General features: G+C 38.1%; 1 protein-coding gene across 1 annotated transcript in view; it reads right to left on the reverse strand.

Moving 5' to 3' along the window:
- PDE1C (phosphodiesterase 1C) overlaps positions 1–19,486 on the reverse strand; it is a gene marked incomplete at both ends in the record, with an annotated part of 314,013 nt that overhangs the window by 272,251 nt on the left and 22,276 nt on the right. Inside the window, 2 exons of the mRNA XM_084282675.1 lie at positions 1,323–1,494; positions 7,680–7,730. Coding sequence (XP_084138801.1) covers positions 1,323–1,494; positions 7,680–7,730 — 223 coding nt within the window. The remainder of the gene's footprint in view (positions 1–1,322; positions 1,495–7,679; positions 7,731–19,486) is intronic.

The raw sequence follows: 19,486 nt of genomic DNA on the forward strand, positions 1-19,486 counted from the left end.
TTCTTCCAAGAGTCACCCCTACACAGATAATCAAATCATACCATTTGAAATGCTGTGACATTATTTTGTCATATAAAATGGTTGGAATTATCTTGATGACGGCAACGTAAGGATTGCTGCTGCCCAGAATTTGTTATGAGAAATGAAAGCTAAAAAGAGCACTTGAACTAGATTTCAAATACCAGAATCAAAAAGTGTTTAAAAGTCATTAAATATCACAGGTCATTATAAAAGGAGGATACAGGTTCTGGAACATTTGTCCTGAATCATTTCAATAGAAATATTAAGGAACTATATTAAGGGCTATAAGATTACAGGATTTATATAACCTGACATAAACTGACTTGATGGTTGTGTTTTTTTTTTTAACATAAAACACTATAAACAAGATATCAAATTACTACCTAATATAATAAATATAATAACTTAATAAATAAATACCTTCAAAATAATGTTTATATGAAGTCTGAAATAAGTTTGACAGACTGAGGTATAAGAAAAATACTTCAGCACAGAAAAATTTATCCAAAGCAAAAATCACTTTTTGCTTTCACACATGTCGATTATAAAAGAAAACTAGAACACAGGTTGTTTTTTTCAACATTAAAAAAAAAAAAAAAAAACAAACTCCAAAAGCAGTTGGAAAAATCAAAATCTGCCACAAACTTTTTTCTGGGCACACCAATTTTCATGTTTTCGTCAAAGATCCACCACATGCACATAGCTTCTCCATTTTACTTTATTTTGTGAAAATTATTTTCAGAAAACATGTCAAGAAACATCTGACAACTATACATCCACATGATTAAATGAGAAGAAAACCCAGCAATTGATATATCTCATACTTTACAACAGCAGCAATTGCTTGCTTGCAAGCCCCTACCTAGCATCCTTCTCCTGGACAAAATAAATTAATGCTAGACAGTTCTCAAGACATTACATCAACAGAAAGGTTTGACACTCCCTTGCATCAGTAAAGTACATCATCTGACCTAAAGTACAAGCTTTCATCACTAAAGCACTTTCAAATGAAACAATATCAATCTTCAAAGACATTTCCATATAATGAGCTGCCTTTGTTGACCATTTTCAGTAATTACAGTATTTGTATCTTTCTTTTCCATAATACTTTAAGACGGCTGAGAAAAAGAGATGTGTCCAGTCAGTATTATTTATGGACCTCTTTTTTCACTCCTGTTCCATACAAAGCTAAGCAGCATTGCAGAATCTTTAAGTATTGATTTCTCCCACCAAAATCACACTATAGACAACCTTAGAAATATCCTCTCAACCATAAACAAAGTAAACTCATATCATCAGACCTGAAAGATGTTTTCACCAATGCCTCAGGACTGTCCACTGGTGGTAGCTCATCTGCTAAGATTTCCTCAGGAGGTCTCGGGTCACTGATGATGGTGGGCTTTGGCCTTTCCTTGAGGTTGCCAGTCAGCCCACCAATAATGGTGTTCCACAAACAGTTTTGTGATTTAGATCCTGCAGAAACAGAGTGAGAAGGAAAATGAACTCTTAGACCAGTAATTCAACAGTCTAGAAAACAAAGATATCTTTCTCTGCTACCTTTCTCCCTTTGCATCATCAGATTTTGGGATTATGCCTGAAAACCTGAAATAAAGCTCAAAGTGCACTAACATTTGGTCATTTTAAAATCCAAGACTGTAATGCCTCTGCACTGGTTTTGGCTGGGATAGAGTCAGTTTTCTTCATAGCAACTCACATGGTACTATGTTTTGGATTTGTGACCAAAACAGCATTGATAACACAGACATCTTAGTTGTTGCTGAGCTGTACTTAGAGGGCGTCAAGGTCTTTTATGCTTCCTCACACTGCTCCACCAGCAAGTGGGCTAAGGGTGCACAAGAAGCTGGGAAGGGTCACAGCCACAAAATCTGACCCAGACTGACCAAAGGGATATTCCATACCACACGATGTCCTGTTCAGCAATAAAAGATGAGGGGAAGGAATAAGAAATGATGGATATTTGGAGGTGCAGTGTTTGTCTTTGCAAGTAACTGTTACACATGACAAAGCCCTCCTTTCCTGGAAATAGCTTAACACCTGACTTGCCCGTGAAAAGTCATGAGTGAATTCCATATTTCGCTTTGCTGGTTTTTGCTTGCTTTGTGCAGTTTTTGCGTTACCTAATAAACTCTGTCTCAACCCACAAGCTTTCTCACTTCTATCTCTCCCATCCCACTGGCAGGGAGTGAGCTGTGTGGGGCTTTGCTGCCTACCAGAGTCAAGACACAACAACCACCCATAACAAGATCTGGTTGCAGACCAAGAAGCTTTCATGTGTCAACAAAAAAGCTTCCTCTTCGCATTATATTTGAATTAGAGCTTAGCATGTATTGTCATTGCAATATTTAAATGAAAGAAAAAAAAAAGTACCAAATAGATTCAAAATTAATTGTTGACTTTCATTGACTCAAGTTAATGATGGTTAAATTACAGATTAAGGATATCACTGAAGGACTAGTACTAGAAAACATAATTGCTTTCTGTTGAAACTTCAGCTTTTTTCAATAGACATTCAAATGCCAAAATATTGCTATGGATGTTCTTTTTACATTTATTTAGAAGTGTCACCAGGTGCCTTGTGCTTGTCATTCACAAAATCCATTCTTGTCTAGAAATGTAGTTCCACTGACAAAGTACAATTAGCACCCTTCAGTCAGATCTCTCTTCCCTGCCTTTCAAGAAGAGTATACACGACTTATATTTCATAAAATTTAAAAAAGCATATTTCATATTTCCAAAAGTCTTCTGAATAAGTTAGGCACTTCTGAAAACCTCTGTGATATTGCCATACAGACCACCTAGACTATCATAGTCTAACTTTAAAGCATTATAGAATATATATGGGCAAGTTAGCAGCTTTCAAGAGCAGCTAAGTACTGAAATCCTGATTTCAGTTAACAGACTTCCCACAACAGAAGTGCCATGAGCATTAAGCTTACTGGATTCCAATGTAATAAGATGTACCAGCTCTTCTGGTAGTCCTTCTCTATGAACATTTTATATGCAAAACAAACAAACCAAATATTCTGACAAATGGAATATTTCAAAGTCAGCAACTAGCTTTAATAGAAGACTGTACAGATAACACTTTGAAATATTTTCCTGGCACTCATGCAACTGTCCAGCAGAGACAATTAAGCAGCAAATAATGGATCTAAAACACATGGATTAAGCCTAACTGTTGTTTGACACACATAGTACATGAGCAGAAACTGAAAAGTAGAGTTGTTATCCTATGTCTCCTGAGATTATATTACGAGAAAATACTGTTTGAAGTAGCAATATCTGCTGCAACAAATGGGTAGTGGCAGGCTTGGTTTGCTAGTTGTCTTACATGCCTTGTTTTCATACAGCCTAAATAGTGAAGACAGAAAAAAGGCAAGAATTCTCATTTATCTCTTCCATCCCCAAAAAAATTTCAAAACATTTCCCAGCTACTCAGGAAAACTTCATATCCGTGTGCTTCATTGCTCTTAATTGTCAGCAGCTATTTAATATGCAAGGACCGTATTTACTAAGATTTACAAGTAACCTTGATGTTCTGTGCTGAGTTGTGTCTAACAATAGCTAGAAAATTAATACTCACACCAGGTAGTCCAAAGCCAAGTAATTTATATGCAACAGCTGCAGAATTAAATGCAACATCAGTACATCTATATCATTCAAACATTTATATTATACTACTGTTTCTGTACTTTAAAGCACCACCCAAATTTCTCCACATTTCTTAGTTTTATTTGAATATTTAAGCATTTGTGTACCTATTTCATAAGTAGAAATATAAAGGATGCAGGAGTTCTAAGTTATTTGACTGATCATCTGTGTTATAGCCAAAAGTAGTGCAACTCCCTATAGTATGTTGAGAGGACCATTCCTTTTGCAAAAGTATGGCACACATGGGCACAGTTGGAAACAGATTTTTAAGGCTCTGTTAAGCTAAGGTCAACAAAGACAAACAAGTTGTCATCCCACCATAAATGCTGCATACTAAGACAAAAAAATCAGAACATCAAGACTTGCAGAAAATAAATGTAGCATACTATTAAAAACATATCTTGTGGAAAAGAGGCTCTCAAGCCATATAATTCTGAGTTTTTTTCCCTGCAATAACTCCAAAGATTCTGCCAAGTTTCCCCAACCTGAACCTTCTCTTTACTTTCACAGCTGTACCCTTTCTTTTATTCCACAAGCACTACAGCTTGTCAATTGCAGAAGAACTTGATGGATCTAGAAAAAGACATATTCATCTTTTCCTGCACTTACTAGATACAAGTAGCTTGAGGCACACACTACCACTGAAAACCAACAGTGACAGGTTAGAAAACTGCCATTGAAAGCCATACTGTCAATTTTTAATTTTTTGCTTTGCTTTAAATAACATCAGGGTAAGAAAAACAAGTACTTTTTGCAATATACATTGTTTTTCCCTACACTGTCTGTACATAGACCCACAGCCCTTTTCCTCCAGTGTGGATATTCATTTACATAGTTTTTCACTATAATAAGATCTAGACTGTAGACCTAGCTATACACTTAGCTCTTCTGAAGATCACCATCAGCCAACATGAATTAACTAACCTCGTTAGAGTACTGAAATGCTACGTCCACCTGTCCTAACCAACATTCACAGCCTGCCCACAGTTTGCTCAGATGAAGTACATTCAAGCAAATGAGTGTTTTGCTCAACAGACCTGCTAAACCATACATCAGCCAGAAGCCTCCAGCTGCCTGAAATGCTGAAAGCCTTATGGACCTAAATCCCAACAGCTGCAACTATTCAAATACTGATGACACAATAGGACTTGTAGCAAGACAATACAGTGAGATACCCACTATGAAGTAACTGTTTAAACTCAGTCTGCTGAATGAGCTGGAATTGGACATTTAAGAGAACAGGAGATTGGCTAGCTCTAGCATTGGAATGAGTAACACTTAACAACTCAATTTTAACTTCAAATCATTGTGGTAAGTGTAAACGTTTGCAAAAATACTTCTCCTTCATTTTATTATACCCTGTCAAAGATAATTAGAGTTGAGCTAGAGGCAAAAGCAAAATAGATTGAAGTGTTATAATCTAAAATGCAGAATTCTGCTTAAACTATGTGGTACATTTGACACAGTAAGTGTTCAAATACTTTCATATACTCTGAAAATATTATTACACTACTGGTCTTCCTACACAGATACCATACAGCCAGCATTCCTACTGTCCTGCTCAACAGCAGCAACCTTTTTTTTTCTTGTTTGCTCCCAAAGTAAACCGGAAACAACCACATACACCAGAGAGCTGTGGGCAACAGGCACAGTGGACACAGCTTATCTGAATTTCTGTAGGATATTTGTCATTTGCTTTCATGCACAGAAAGATAGATAAAGGAAATAAGATCAGCCTAACTGCAATCCCACCGAAATCTGAGTTTTAGCATTGACCACAAATGGGCAGCTGCTACAGAGCAACAGCTGTCCTGTTCTCTGCTGTGAGGGTAAAGTTAGTAATTGCCTTTAAACTAGCCCTTCAAGTGGAAGGGTCAGTCCTAGAAAACATCCAGTCTCTGTTTTGTGAACCAGATGACAATGATAACAGTAATCATCTATCACTTCAGTTATTGCTTGACACCTTGTCCTCAAATACTGCCAATTTTTCTGTGATTCATCAGCCAGAATGTTTTTAATGTTTGGTCCGCACTTCACTGACTGTTTGATGAAAACATGGTATGGCAGGGTAGATTATAGTGCTCTCAGCATAGATTTTGGGATTACCCATTTAATTCAGCACATGCCAAAGATATTTCCTTCCTTTTCATAACAGTTCACATTCTACTTTTCCTTGCCATTTCCACAGAGTTATACCTTATCCTATTCATGACCACAGTCACCATCAATTGTACCTTATGATAAACTAGTTAGAATCATAGAATTATTTAGGTTGGAAAAGACCTCTAAGATCACCTAGTTCAACATTTAATCATCTAGTCCAACCTATAATTATATCATTATATCCTCAGTTTAATTGCATCATTATATCCTCAACCTGACTCCCAAATCACTAAATTAAAATCCTAATAGTGAAGGTCTGTTTAACAGTTTGAATTATCCCTTTCCATCCCTATACCAGGTCTCTGCTGCTACCTCCTAATGCAGTCTTTAATCTAAGTATTCACCTCTGCACTGTATTTCTATCAATGCCAGCCAGCCTGGGACCTTGATCTCACCTCCTCACTTAATCCCATGCAGCACCATGTAATACAATGAGGCCTTACAAGGGGGTTTCCTTTGTCTTCGTTCATCTGACAGCATCCACCAGCCAGTTCTCTTCCATATAATGCGAGTCACCAGGACCTCTGCAAATAAGGCTTGGCTACCTGGTTGAGAGCTAAGATTAAAGCAGGAACACAACCTGGTTGTTCCTGCATCTAAGACCTACACCCTGCACACAATTATGAAAAATCACATTCTTACGAATGCCAAAATCTGAACTAGAATGCCAGCCGAGTTCAAAACACAGCATTATGTTTGATCTAGTCAGTCAATACTGCAGCATGAAGTCCTCGTAACTCAAATATCTGGGAATAAATGGTATTTGGACTGAATCTTCCAAGCCTAAAACTAGCATTTAGGAACCATAATGGACAAAAAGAGTGAAAAAGCACTTGAAAATACTGACATTTACATTGTTCTCCTTTGTGATGAACATTTTCAGCATTCAACCAGCCAGTAGTGATTGACAGAGCCCCTTTTTAAGCTTTGCAGTCTACAACATGAAGGAAAGTAAACCCCAAGTCAGGCATAAAGAATGCTAGTATAATTTTCTTAGTCCTGTTCAATCTGTTCCATCACCCTGTAAATCACTGCGTGTGACAGATTTTATAGCCACAGCAGTTTCTGCTGTGGCCTTCACTCTCCCCGCCTGTATGCTCGGAGCGCCATCATGTGACTGTGCCAAATAATGCACAGTAGATGTAAATCTTCCGATGTTTTGATCTGTATCACGTACAAATGATGATGGCAAATGCCTCCTTGTAATGATGAAGAGTTTTCCCTACTAAATGATCACAAAGCATTATGAAACTGCATAAGTTATGAACAGGATCTCCAATCTTCCTCTTCGATCCTATATTTTTTGTTACATTTGTTTTTAATGGTCCATATGGTCACATTAACGCTCACCTGGTGTTACGTTACCACATGCATCCCTTTGTTTTGTTCAAACCTGCAACACTCATTTCAAACCCCAAGCCATATCTTTAGCTCCCAACCCTGCCATTGGATGCAAAAAGCGATGAAGTATCATTGTGGTTTGAACACGTTTCCAGTATGCTATTTTTAAGGCTTAACCTAAGTCTTTGTAGCCCCTGTGGTCAACTTTAGCTGCCTTTGTGACATGTTTTTATCACCTTTTTTTTTGCCTGAAACAGCTATATAGCCACAAAGCCTTCCACTCTTTTGAATTTGCATCAACGCTGTTTAGAAAGACTGGATTTCTGTAAGAGATGTTTCTATACTATAGCTCTTCAGTTTAGTATTGTAAATAAACCATAACAATAGGGTTGCCATAATATGAGATTAAAATACATACTGAATGTATTTATTTCTACCATACATAGGCAATTTACCCAGTTAAAATAAAAAAGGCTACTTACGGGCAAATCGTGAAAGTGGTCGTGCATTTTTGTCACCCGTCTCATTTGCAACTGAAAGGAGAAAATATGGAGAAATAAAAAGCATTACATTTAAAAGTTACATTGTCTAAGACTGATAATAATACAAATTTTCATGCATATAAAGGAGAGACAACTGTTTGCAGTAACAACAGTTGGATGTATATGCATAAGCATGCACACACAGTTGCTTTTTTTTTTTTAATGCCACCAAATATGTTTCTTTGCATGTTTATATATCTGTCCAGTTCAGTTCTGCTTTTGGAGTCAGCATGACACACTATAGGTACCTGCAGACATTGTCTTGTCCCACATAATAATTGAATCACAACTTCCTAACATTTAAACGCTACCTGTTAACAGTCCATAGCAATATAGAACCACAGTCATCCTTACAAATTCTCTTTCATATCATACTTTTTTTTCCCCAAGTCCTAAGCAAAAATGTCACTTTACCCATTTACTTTATGGAGTACAGTAAGAAAAAATATTTTTCTGCCTACATAAGGAAATACACTAGCCCAGAGGATCATTTAATAGCAAATTATATGAAATTTAAGGACCTACACAGAGGAATCCTGTAACATTTGGAACTGCTTATAGATATTACCTAGGATAAAAACAACCCCATATGAATTCTGCCTTTTTCTGCCTCAGTGTCAGTCTGCCATAACTGTCAATATTTATGTGACCCAGCCAATATACAGTTAGTTAAGTGCATAGATGATATTTTGGGATTCTCACAGCACTAAACTATAGGGAAAAAGAAAAAAAAAAAAAAAAAGAAGCCGTAAGTTATCAATGAGATAACTTACCCCCCATGACTTATTTTTTATAGCTAGAGTAATCATGAGGAACTCCATTGATGGGTCAAAAGGGAGGAGAACATATTACAAGTGTACACATAAACCTTGACAATTCCTTGTTTTCTTTAAAAATTCTATTTTCTAGAGAAAAGACCAACCAAGCTAAAAAATCCCACAAAGGTATGCAAAACATGGCCAGAACAGATTCATAAATCTCTAGAAAGATAATGATGTCCTCTAAACAGTAATGGACTTTTTGAAGCCAGAAAAGGCTTTTGAGGAGATTTAATTCTAACAAACCTTAAGGCTGTCAACTTCAGTTTGGTTTTGTTTCAGACATACCTAGTACTATTCTAGCTTTCACTATTTACAATCCAATCTTTTGCCCATTGATTATAGTGGCTCTAGCACTCATTATGTTAGCAAATAAAGGGAGTCGATAACAAACCAGTGCATCATTTTGCTCACATTAGCCAGTAGATGGTGCCCTTAAAACGTGCGGCTTTCTAAAGGTGTGGAAAGCCAAGCAAGGGAAATTTTGTGTACCTCTCACTGGCTCATGATAAGGACTGCAAAAGTCCTTTTCTACCAGCCAGCCAGAGAGATTTGGAAACTCGGATTTTATGGGTGCAGTCACAAATATCTTCTTCCATAGGGACCTCAAAAAGTCTTAAAAGGAAAAATTTAAAAAAAAAAAAAAAAAAAAAAAAGTACCAAGCAGAGACACCAGAGCAACTGCACAGTTCAGCAGGTCCAGAGCACCTTATAATTTCAGAGATAAGTCTAGCTCTGCTTGAGGTGATGGCATGGTGAAGAAGAGGCAGCAGCATCCTGCATCCTCCATGGGGCAGGAATCGAAAGAGACAAGCCCAGTAAGATGGAGAACTGTGACAATTTTTGTAGGGACAAAATGTTCAGAAAGCACTGTTATAGCCAATGTGTAAAGAGCAAGCAGCCAAGCTTTGTCTTCAACTCAGTGCTGCCAACTTGCACCAGGTGGGCTAGCTTAGGCACCTCTGCATCACAGCAGAGCCTAGGTAAAATCGTAACATGTATTGATGCTTAAGTTGGGGCATCGGGTGAACCTAGATCAATTAAGTGCCTACTAAGGGCCACACATGTGCACTACTCTCCCCTCTGCTCTCGTAGCAGATGGCAATCCCTCGTCACCAGGGGCTTCAGGTGCACGCAGGGTCTCAGGTGTGTGCCACCTTCCAGCCAGATGTGGCAACAAGAGTTTCAGAGCACTCCACACCACATCTGTGTTTGGGAAGCTCAGCTCACATAGTCCCAGCATCCAACACAAAGGGGGTCATTAATTACCTCAGAAATAAGCATTTTCCAGTTCCAGACCACATGCTTTTTGCTTTCCAAACATCAGATTGTGTAATATACAGAATAATGCCCTTCCATCTGGTGTACAGTCATCCAGAGCAGAGCTACAGGTAACACAGCAAAGCCATGAGCAGGATATAAAAGCACCATGGATGTTGATCAAAAACAACTGGCAAGATTTCTGGAATAAGCAAGCTAATCACTGATGGGAATTGTATGGGACCAGTGAGGTGTGCGCACAGGTGTAATCTCAGACGTCTTTAACCCTGCAGTTAGAAAGGGAGGGATTCAGAGGCAAGATGCGAGGAACATTTCTGTATATATTTTGTGTATCTTAGATTTTACTTGATGCAGTTTCCTCTGTAGAACTTCTGCATGTACATCCTACAGTCGTCTTACAGGGTTCTGTGAAGACATGAGGAACTTACAGACCTATACATGTGACATGTATATGAGAAAGACTTTCTTCAGGAAAGCTTGAAATCTTTTCCCCTCTTTACTGATATTTATTAATAGCAATAAGCTTTTGGGAGAGAGCAGGTATGAATAAATGAAACTAGAGAAATAACTTTCTGAGAAAGCAAGTTACAAACCACATCAATGATGATTTCTGGTATTTCCAAGGATTTCCTACACCTGCTGCTGTCTCTTCAGATACTCTTACTCTCCAGCCACATCCTACATTTCTGTGTTGAAATCTAGGCCAATTTTCACCTCAGATTAGGTACAACTATCAGCACTTCTGATATTTAGTTTATCCTTGTACGTGGGTAGGACCTTCTTCAGTTTCCATCCCAACATTTTTTATTATTTTTTTATATTATTATTATTATATATATTTTTTTTTTATTAAACATTCAAAGTTATTTTGCATTCTAACGTGGAAGGAAACAGTAATCACAGAGACAGGTATAATAACATGTAGATAGCTGGTGAGTAACTTAACAGTCCTTCAGATAGACAACTGTGACAGGCAGGAAATATACAACAGGAACCCCATTAGAATTAAACACATGCTGTTCGTGGTCACTTGTCCAAGTAGGCAACAAAATATCAGGCCTAATCAAATTTATTCAATTTCAAATGTGTTATATCATATTATAACTGCCTGAAAATCTCAAGGATATTGCCTTACAATTATAAAAAAATTTTCATAGGTATGATCAATTTTTTGATTAATGTGGATCACTCATATGTGAATTCACCATATGCCAACTTCGAGTCTTGGGCAGTCTTCATTTTTTTAATGTTTGCCCTGTTAAAACTATTTCCTACAGCTTGCCACTTTTTTCTACAGAGGGTATTGATTTCACCAGTACACCCCTTCAGCCAATTTAGCTTTCAAGGATCCTTTGTCAAATTTCTAGTACAATGCAAAGAAAAATATACTACTTCATAGTATTGACTCATTAAGTCTGACAGACTTAGACAATAGAGCATCATCTATATTTTACGATTCAGCAAGCGAGAGGTTGAAGAAAATATGGTGTTTTTACCCAACAGTAAACACATCCCTTTCAAGATGACTTTATTTATTTATTGTAAATCAACCAAAGGTCAGATGAGTTTAACTATATGTTTCATGCTGCCGGTAAATTTGCCAAAGTGTAAGGAAGAGGAAACATACGTTAGATAAAGTGAAAACAGATATGCAGATAAATTTTCTTTGAACACACCATCTAAATAAACTCTTCCCTGCCCAGGGAATTTCTTAAACTTCCCCTCCAATGGTACATGTTTTGTATAGCATATCTGAAAAAAAAAATACACTTCTGAATTGCCCTAACATACTTACATATCCTCTCTTGATAATCGTTTCTTTTAAAACTCAGGAGAATAAAAGTACTACAACTGCAGCAATAACTGTCTATTTTTCACAGACAAATCAAAGTAACATCATCTCTGGGAAGTCCAGGGGGTTTTGCTCTAAAAGACTGTAATGCTCTTACATGTTTGATAAACTTATCAAGTCCTATCTTAAAATAGATTGTTGTTTTTTTATGATTACACATCTCATAAGACTTTGCCAGAAAGTGATTGCAGTGTGGGTTATGAACTACCATTTAATTTCCAGAACAAACTTACTCACAGTCAATTTATTTCAATTTGTTCTCGCACCAGCAATCTCTTTAAGCTGACGTACTTTTTTCTTTTTTTCTGGTGCTTAATCCTCCTCTGACTTTTGCACTGAAAGCCTGGATCTCCCTCTTTCATTATCATTTTGTGGACTAAAAACACCATTATCTTTTAGTTCTGTCTTCCTACAAAACAGGTATTGTCATATCTCCTCCCCCTCTTTACTGAACTTCTTCAGTGTCAACATGTTTTCCCACTTTCTTGAATATTTGTTTATGGTACCATATTCTTGCCTAGCCACACACTAACTATGCCGTAACACCCACCCACCCCATCAAATTAACAGACTCTCTGACCATAGCAAAGTTCTTGTTATTAAGTCCTCATCAGCATGATCTTTCATTCTGCACTACTAAATTCCATCCCTTGCTGTTAGCCCAGTCCATCATCTGTGTTGTACTGTTAGATACTCAGATCCTCCTCTGTACTAGCAATGTTTTGTGTCACCAGCCACGATATTCATCACTTTCTGTTTTCTGTGTCAGACATTAACAAAATGTTTCAACAAGATCAATCCCACATACAGAGATCAGAAGCACAATACCACCAAGGGATGGCTTTTCTGGTGGCTTTCTTACCCATTTAGAAGATTCCTCATAAGAAAACCTATCTTTACAGGATTTAGAGTCTGATAAAGAGATCAGAAAAGACACTGACCATGCAAGTAATGAGACATTCAGTGGCAGGATAGAAAATTCTGCTTCTGAGAGTTTTTAAATCGAGCGCTGTATAAACTCCAAATGTATCAACTATGGAGCCAGTGCTCACATTACTGAGACAGAGATTACTTAGGCCCCTCCAGAGTTAGTCACCAAGAGAGTTTTCTGGATAATAATAGTGTTGAATCCCACTACCACACAGGAAACACCACTACCTTACTTAATATCGTTTGAATTGCTCATGCTGTAGGCATCAATAACACAGGCAGTATAAACATACACTATAAAACACAAAGTCACAAATGTTATAAAAATATGCAGCATCACTTTCATGATCAGAAACCTTAGAGGACAACTCTAGACTAAAGACTCGAAGCAGTTGCTACAATTCAGTGATAGATCAACTGTGTTAGTTGCAAAAGGCACAACACAAGCCTCAGATTTAATCTGAAGATCATGAAACGTTCTAAATAAAAGCTGTGTTTCCAAATACATCTGGAAGGCAGGAACCTGAAATCTTGACTTATAAGTAATAACCAAGAGGCATGCTCGACCCAGTATTTCCCAAAATAACTCCTAATGGATTTTTTTGCTGCTGTTTGCCTGGCAACTACACTGTACACCAAATATTGTCATCCTTCATTAGCTGGGAGAGGAACACCACACACAGCTGATGATTCATTCTCCTTATGAAAGGACCTTACACTGCACTTGCATTGGGAAAGCTGCTTCTGGAGTGGAAGGCACTTTGTTCCTGCCGGGAACTGAAGACAGTTGCTGTCTCTCTCTGAAGGGACTCTCACTACAGGCACAGATTTCAGAGCTTCTGCATGTTATTGACAATCACAGAAACGTTTTCAAGAAGGGTAAGGTGTACACAGAGGAGTTGTAACAGAGAACTTGGTGCAAAATATCTGTGTGAGAAGAAGCAAAACTGAAAAATACTCTGAGCGTCAGCCAAATTTTATTTAGAGACAGAGAAACAAACATTGAACTTGCAAAATATGACCCTACTAGTACTTAAGGACTAGAGGGACACTGATGCTGGGCTTTGGAGATTAGGGAAAATAAGCCCAAACAGCAGCAACTGGCTGGACCAAATCCACCTTCTGCACACAAAGGCCCATGTTGTACTCCTAACCTCAAAACTGAGCAGCAGACCTATGTAATCTATCTAAACTATTAATGCATATTCTGTAGATTTAGTACCCCCCAGCTCCCCAGGGTCACAGAAAAAATAGGTCTGTTCATACTAGTCTCAAGCATCTCTTATTCCCAACTCAGTGAATCAGGAGGTGATAGAACAGAAAATATATTTATATATACATATATTTATAAACATGCACACATATGTATAAATAAAAACCTTCACTACTACAAGGTGGTGAAGCTACTTTTGGCTTCTTCTGGAAATATCCAGGCTGACTTCTGTATTCAGCTGAGATTTCTTACTTCTGGTAGCTGTAACAGACTGTTGCAGCAAACCCACTCACACCTTTCTCCTGACGGTAACTATACATCTAGAAAGTTCGTCTGTGTCATATATTTCTGTGCAGTGAATTTAAGACAGGCGGATGCAAAACCTAAGCTATGAGATTTTTAGAAGATGATTCTGCCCATGAAGGCTACTATGATTTCTAGCTCAATTCCGTTAGAAAAACCATCATGTAAGCAATGCCATAGTGAATATCACCTAACAGACACATGAGAAATAGCATCAGATGTGGTAGCAAGACATTCTCCTGAACAACATCACCTATCCTGCTGTTTTTGATAAAAAAACAGCTATAAATTAACCTGAGCACCCTGTACTTCTGGCCACCACCGGAAACAGCCCACAGGATGGTACATGCCTTAGCCTGGCTCAGTTCATCAGCTCTTAGGTTTTTTAAATGCCAGCTTCTCATTCAGAGATGGTCCTTATACCTCACTGATTATGATGTGGTTACATCAAGTCACATCACTTTGAAATCAGCTTCATCATGCACGTGGGCCCTAAAAGTGCTACAGCCCCAATTATGAATGCTTTGTAAGTCAGCAGAAATACTCTGCTTTTTCCCAGTGACTCTGGGTCAGATCATGAGGAAAAAGCGCAGAGATTACTGAAACACTCTCAATTTCAAGCGTTTACTTCAAGCACTGAAAAATAAGCAACAGAAATTAGAGAGCTGCCTGTGCACCCTTGTGGCACTACTAAATCACCAGCTATTATACCACTCTAGATAATGGGATGATCTAAACAAAAGGACTAATTACAAGTTACTCACAGTAGAGGTACTTAATTAAAAACATAAATAAAGAAAAAGAAGCAGTTTTCCCACTTTGATGGAATTGTAAATTAAAGATGCATTATCCAATGATGCAGAGTGGCTTAGCAACAGATTTCAATAGTGTGCTTTGACAGTCAAAGTTATACTGAAAAGACAGATAATTACAAAAACAGACTGGTTTTTGAGGGGAATGTGTGAACAGTTATAAAAAATTTTTAAAGATTCCATTTGTTATCCAATGGAAAATATTGATTTTTGCTTGAAAATTAAGACTTTTTCAGCCTGTGGACTTTTCTGTTCTACAGCACAAACAGCGTGTCCCAGAGGAAACAGGCAGCTGCAGAAATTAAGTTTTAAAAAGTAAGGAAGTGTACAATCAACCCTAAACTGTGCAATGGCATTAGTCCCTTACTTGATCCTAGATAAATGCCAGTTCAAAATGAAGCTATTTGGTTGTCTGATTTATAAAATTTCACCTGGCATGTAAGGCTCAGATTGAATCACCTTTAAGACACCTGCTTTACCCATGCTTTTCCACTTCATAAAATGGGCTTGCATAAGCGTTACCAACTCCAGGTCAGCACCAATTCTTTTGACAAACGTAATACACTGTGATGTCTGAGTAACTGTAGTTAAATTATTCCAGCCCTTACACAGAGTTCTTTAACAATATTCGTCTAGTAGTTCTAAGACAATAGAGATTCTTTGTGCAGTAGTTAATATTAACACTATTTATTAAGTTTAAAACATAGATCGATATATTTTCCCATGGAAAAATATTTTAGAGACTATATATTAACATAAATTAAAAAGCAAAAACCCTCAAAGTCTAAAGGGAGTTTCAAAAGTGCTTCTTTACAAGAGGGGTTGCATCCACTGTTAGTTAATGCAACTGGAGGGAAGATCCAAATACAGCTTAATTCCTTCTCCCACCTTACCCTGAATATTCACCAAGATCCAATGCTTAGCACTGTTCACAAAGAGTTTCCAGTGAGATCAGATTGACAGTCAGATGCTATAATTATTTATAAACTTAAGCTCCCAGCCTCTTCTGCTATTTCCATACCCACTTTTCCCCTTCATAACAATTCATGAATCATAATCTGAAATCACTCTCCAGTCCATTAGTTAACTAAACATAGCATAGACAGACAGAAGTGCACAGATGACTATCATTACATCTACCTTGATATTAGAGGGATCAGTACTGTAAAAAATATCTTCAGTTAGCAAATATTCGTGTTGCATTTAATAGTATTGTCATTCCAATACAGACATTGTGAAACAAAGATATCTTGGTAGGCGGGAAACAGCCATGAAGACTGCTTTTCTACTATATTAAATCTTATGTTATAGTGCAATAAATCTGTGCTCTACAGATTCCTTAACTGCTTCACTGAACAAAAAAGTATATGGCTTTAAAGTGCTCACAGTATTGGGTCAAAATTGCCACAGTCATCATAACAAATCCTCAAGTAAACAGAAATTTTCTCTTCTGGTCCTAGTTTATTCAAACATGTATGAGCCATGGCCAGACCAAGCACCCTGTGCTGTGCCTGGCTAATTCAACAGCAGAGCATCCTGCCTGGGAGAACCAGTAGCCCTCAGATGTAGCATGAAAAGGATGACACCAAGGCTTCACAGAGACTGAACTAAAAGTGAGAAAAAAATGTACCTTCCTGAGCCTCAAAAGACTTTCTACAAAATCTTAAATGTTCCTGGGATTATTTCAGGAGAGAAATTTACAGTAAGTGGCTCCTAACAGAACATTTAGATACCTCTAAAAGCAAGGACTGTAGCAATCCGTCTCCCTTACATGCAGCCTGTAGAAAGCCTGCTTGTGTAATGGAGGAAGCCTGGAGCGAGGAGGCAGGAAGCTGCTAGCATTATTCTCAGCAGTGCTTCTCATTCGACCAGATCAAGCCTGGCACAGTGTTAGCAGAGGTGTGGAACAGATGTGAAAGCCTCAGTCATTGTGGACCAGTGGGTAACAAGGGAACATAAACGAGAAGATTGCATTCATTTTTTATCCACGACACAATAAAAAGTGAAGTTAAAAATATCAAATCTACCAGACCGAAAAGATTTCCATCCTACTCAAGTTATGAGAGGAAAATCCTCCTAGGAGATTGAAAGAGATGTACTCTATAAACATGTGCATCTATTGTTCCCAAGACCGTCGTTCAAAACTTGTGTCATCATTTTATGTTCTCCCCTGGGTCTTCTCCAATTCAATAGATGTCACTTCAGAGCAAACCACATCACATAGCTGACATTTATCGAAGACGGGCATGGATGCATGAACTCTACTGTAGCACCATGGATGAATTTAAACAAAATCCTTACATATTTCCATTCAATTCGGTGAAAGCACAATTGCCTCTGAGGTGAGGGAATAATAAAAAGAAAACTCTGCTTTTGGTTGCACCTAAGAACAGGCTTGCAGAGGCACTGGTGGGAAGCCTGCTGAAAACAAAAGGGCCATGTGGGTGTCAGGAAAAGCAGAACTTGTTTTCCATCACCTCAAAAAGGACCGTTTTTTCTTTTGCACAAAGTCACACCCACTTGTATCACTGCTACTTCTTAATTGCAGTCCCACTAGTCTGTAATATTCTAGGTATCAATGAGCCTGTTCTGCTCAGAAAAAGAAGTCACACCGCAGAGAGCTCAGGTCAGGGCTCAAGCACATCTCCCTGTCTTCAATCACACAGCAAAAAACAAGCCTCATTAAGAAGAGAGAACTTGTTCAGCTTCATCACCACATTGCCACTCCATAGGGCTTTTTTTTGGGCATTGGGTTCTGTGGTTTTTTTTTTTTTGGTTGGCTGGTTGGTTTTGTTTCTTTGGGGGGGTAATGTATAAAAAACATTATTATTATTACATAACATTCTACAAATATCTGGACTCAGAAGTATTTCCCCATGCTAGCACAAACTCATGACTCTCTACTGAAATGCGTACTCACAGCCCAACGGGTATCAGGGATGTTCAGATCTGGGTTGTCAGCTCATTAAAGAAAGGGATAATGTCACGTTGCAGGAAACCAGACTTTAACCCCACTAAAGTTCAGTAACACTCTTATCATGGCATTTCATGCTTTGTCTCCCACATTCCCAGCAGGGATTTCAAAATACTCATGGATTGATGGTGTTCATGGCTGGTAACAGCATAGCTGATGCCAGGAAAGGCCAAAGACAACTCATAAAAATTCACAAGCCCCATGTGAAGTAATTTGTGTAACCTTTCAAATACTATTTCATAATGACTTTTCTCCAAAACAAAGTTGTTTTTTTCCCCTCACATTTTCATGGCATTTTGTCTCCAGCAAGAACTAAATACAAGCAATGCATTTTTTGCACTGTGGGACATGTTTTTAAAACAGATTTGCTAGTTTTTGTTACACTCACACAGCATGCAATCAGTCACGGTAATATCAATGAGGAAAGAAACCAGTACTTTTTGTAAGGAGATAACACTTGGCACTTTTACTGTGATTCAGGAGGATTTTGTACAAGGAAGAAAATAGAAGAAATGAATGAACTGGCAAAAATCCACATTTCCTTGCTCAGTAAAATCTCCCCAGCAATTACCTGGTACACTCTGACCTACAACTGTTCCAGTATAGAGTTCAGTTTGGTCTCCTCCACGTCCTCTGGGATACTTTTCACCCCTCATCTCCGTTCTTGTTATTGCCTTGCAATGCGTGGAGCAATCCAAAATGTTTCAGCAGAGAAATAAGCAAAAAAAAAATAATAAAAAAAAAAAATCAAGAAACACTGGAAACACAGCACTGTACAGAGAAGACCTAGGGGAACTGCTTTCCATCTAGCAAAGGGTGGCGGACAACTGCCATTTCTAGATGTCCTACTCTGGAACCTGCATAGGCAGCCACAAAGTGGTGCTCCTGCCCATGCAGGAAGGCCACATTCATCATTTAGCCAGGCAGAAAAGGAGTGGTTTCTCCTACCTCTGCAGATGTAAGAGCAATGTTGCCTGCAGTGACAACCTTGCTGTGCCACAGCACACCCAGCAAGCAGCAAGTCTTCGCCACCCACCTAACCCTCCTCTGGTGAGGAACTCCTCTGCATGCCTTCTAAGGCCATTTGCTTCCCAAGAAAACAGTAAGAGGGAGGACAAGAATAATAACCATTTCTCAGGTCTGTAAAAAAAAAAAAAAGTCTTGACTTTTACTCAATGCTTTTCTGAAGAAACCTATTTATGGCAGGACCCTGGATTCAGGCCAGGATGTAGGCACAACAATTCAGATGTAAGGAAATCTGAACTCTAAAATTTGACAGCTTTAGAAACTTTGGGAGAACAATTACAAACAGTCTATCACGCTCCTTGAATTGTCACCAGATTCAGCTGGGGAGGTAGTTAGCCACAGAAGGATTCAGTCTCCCAGGCTAAAGCCGCAGATATAATTGATTACCCAAACACTTGAACTTGAAGTGCCCTTTCAGTCCAAAATGAGAGGGTTTTAATGTACTCAGTTTAAATAAATTACATTTTTAATCACGCTTTAAGATACAGAAGTTTCAAGCAGAGCTGCATTAAAAAAAAAAAAAAAAAAAAAAAAAAAC

The sequence above is a fragment of the Netta rufina genome (genome assembly GCF_964035555.1).
Source record: "Netta rufina genome assembly, chromosome: 2".
Taxonomy (NCBI): Eukaryota; Metazoa; Chordata; class Aves; order Anseriformes; family Anatidae; genus Netta; species Netta rufina.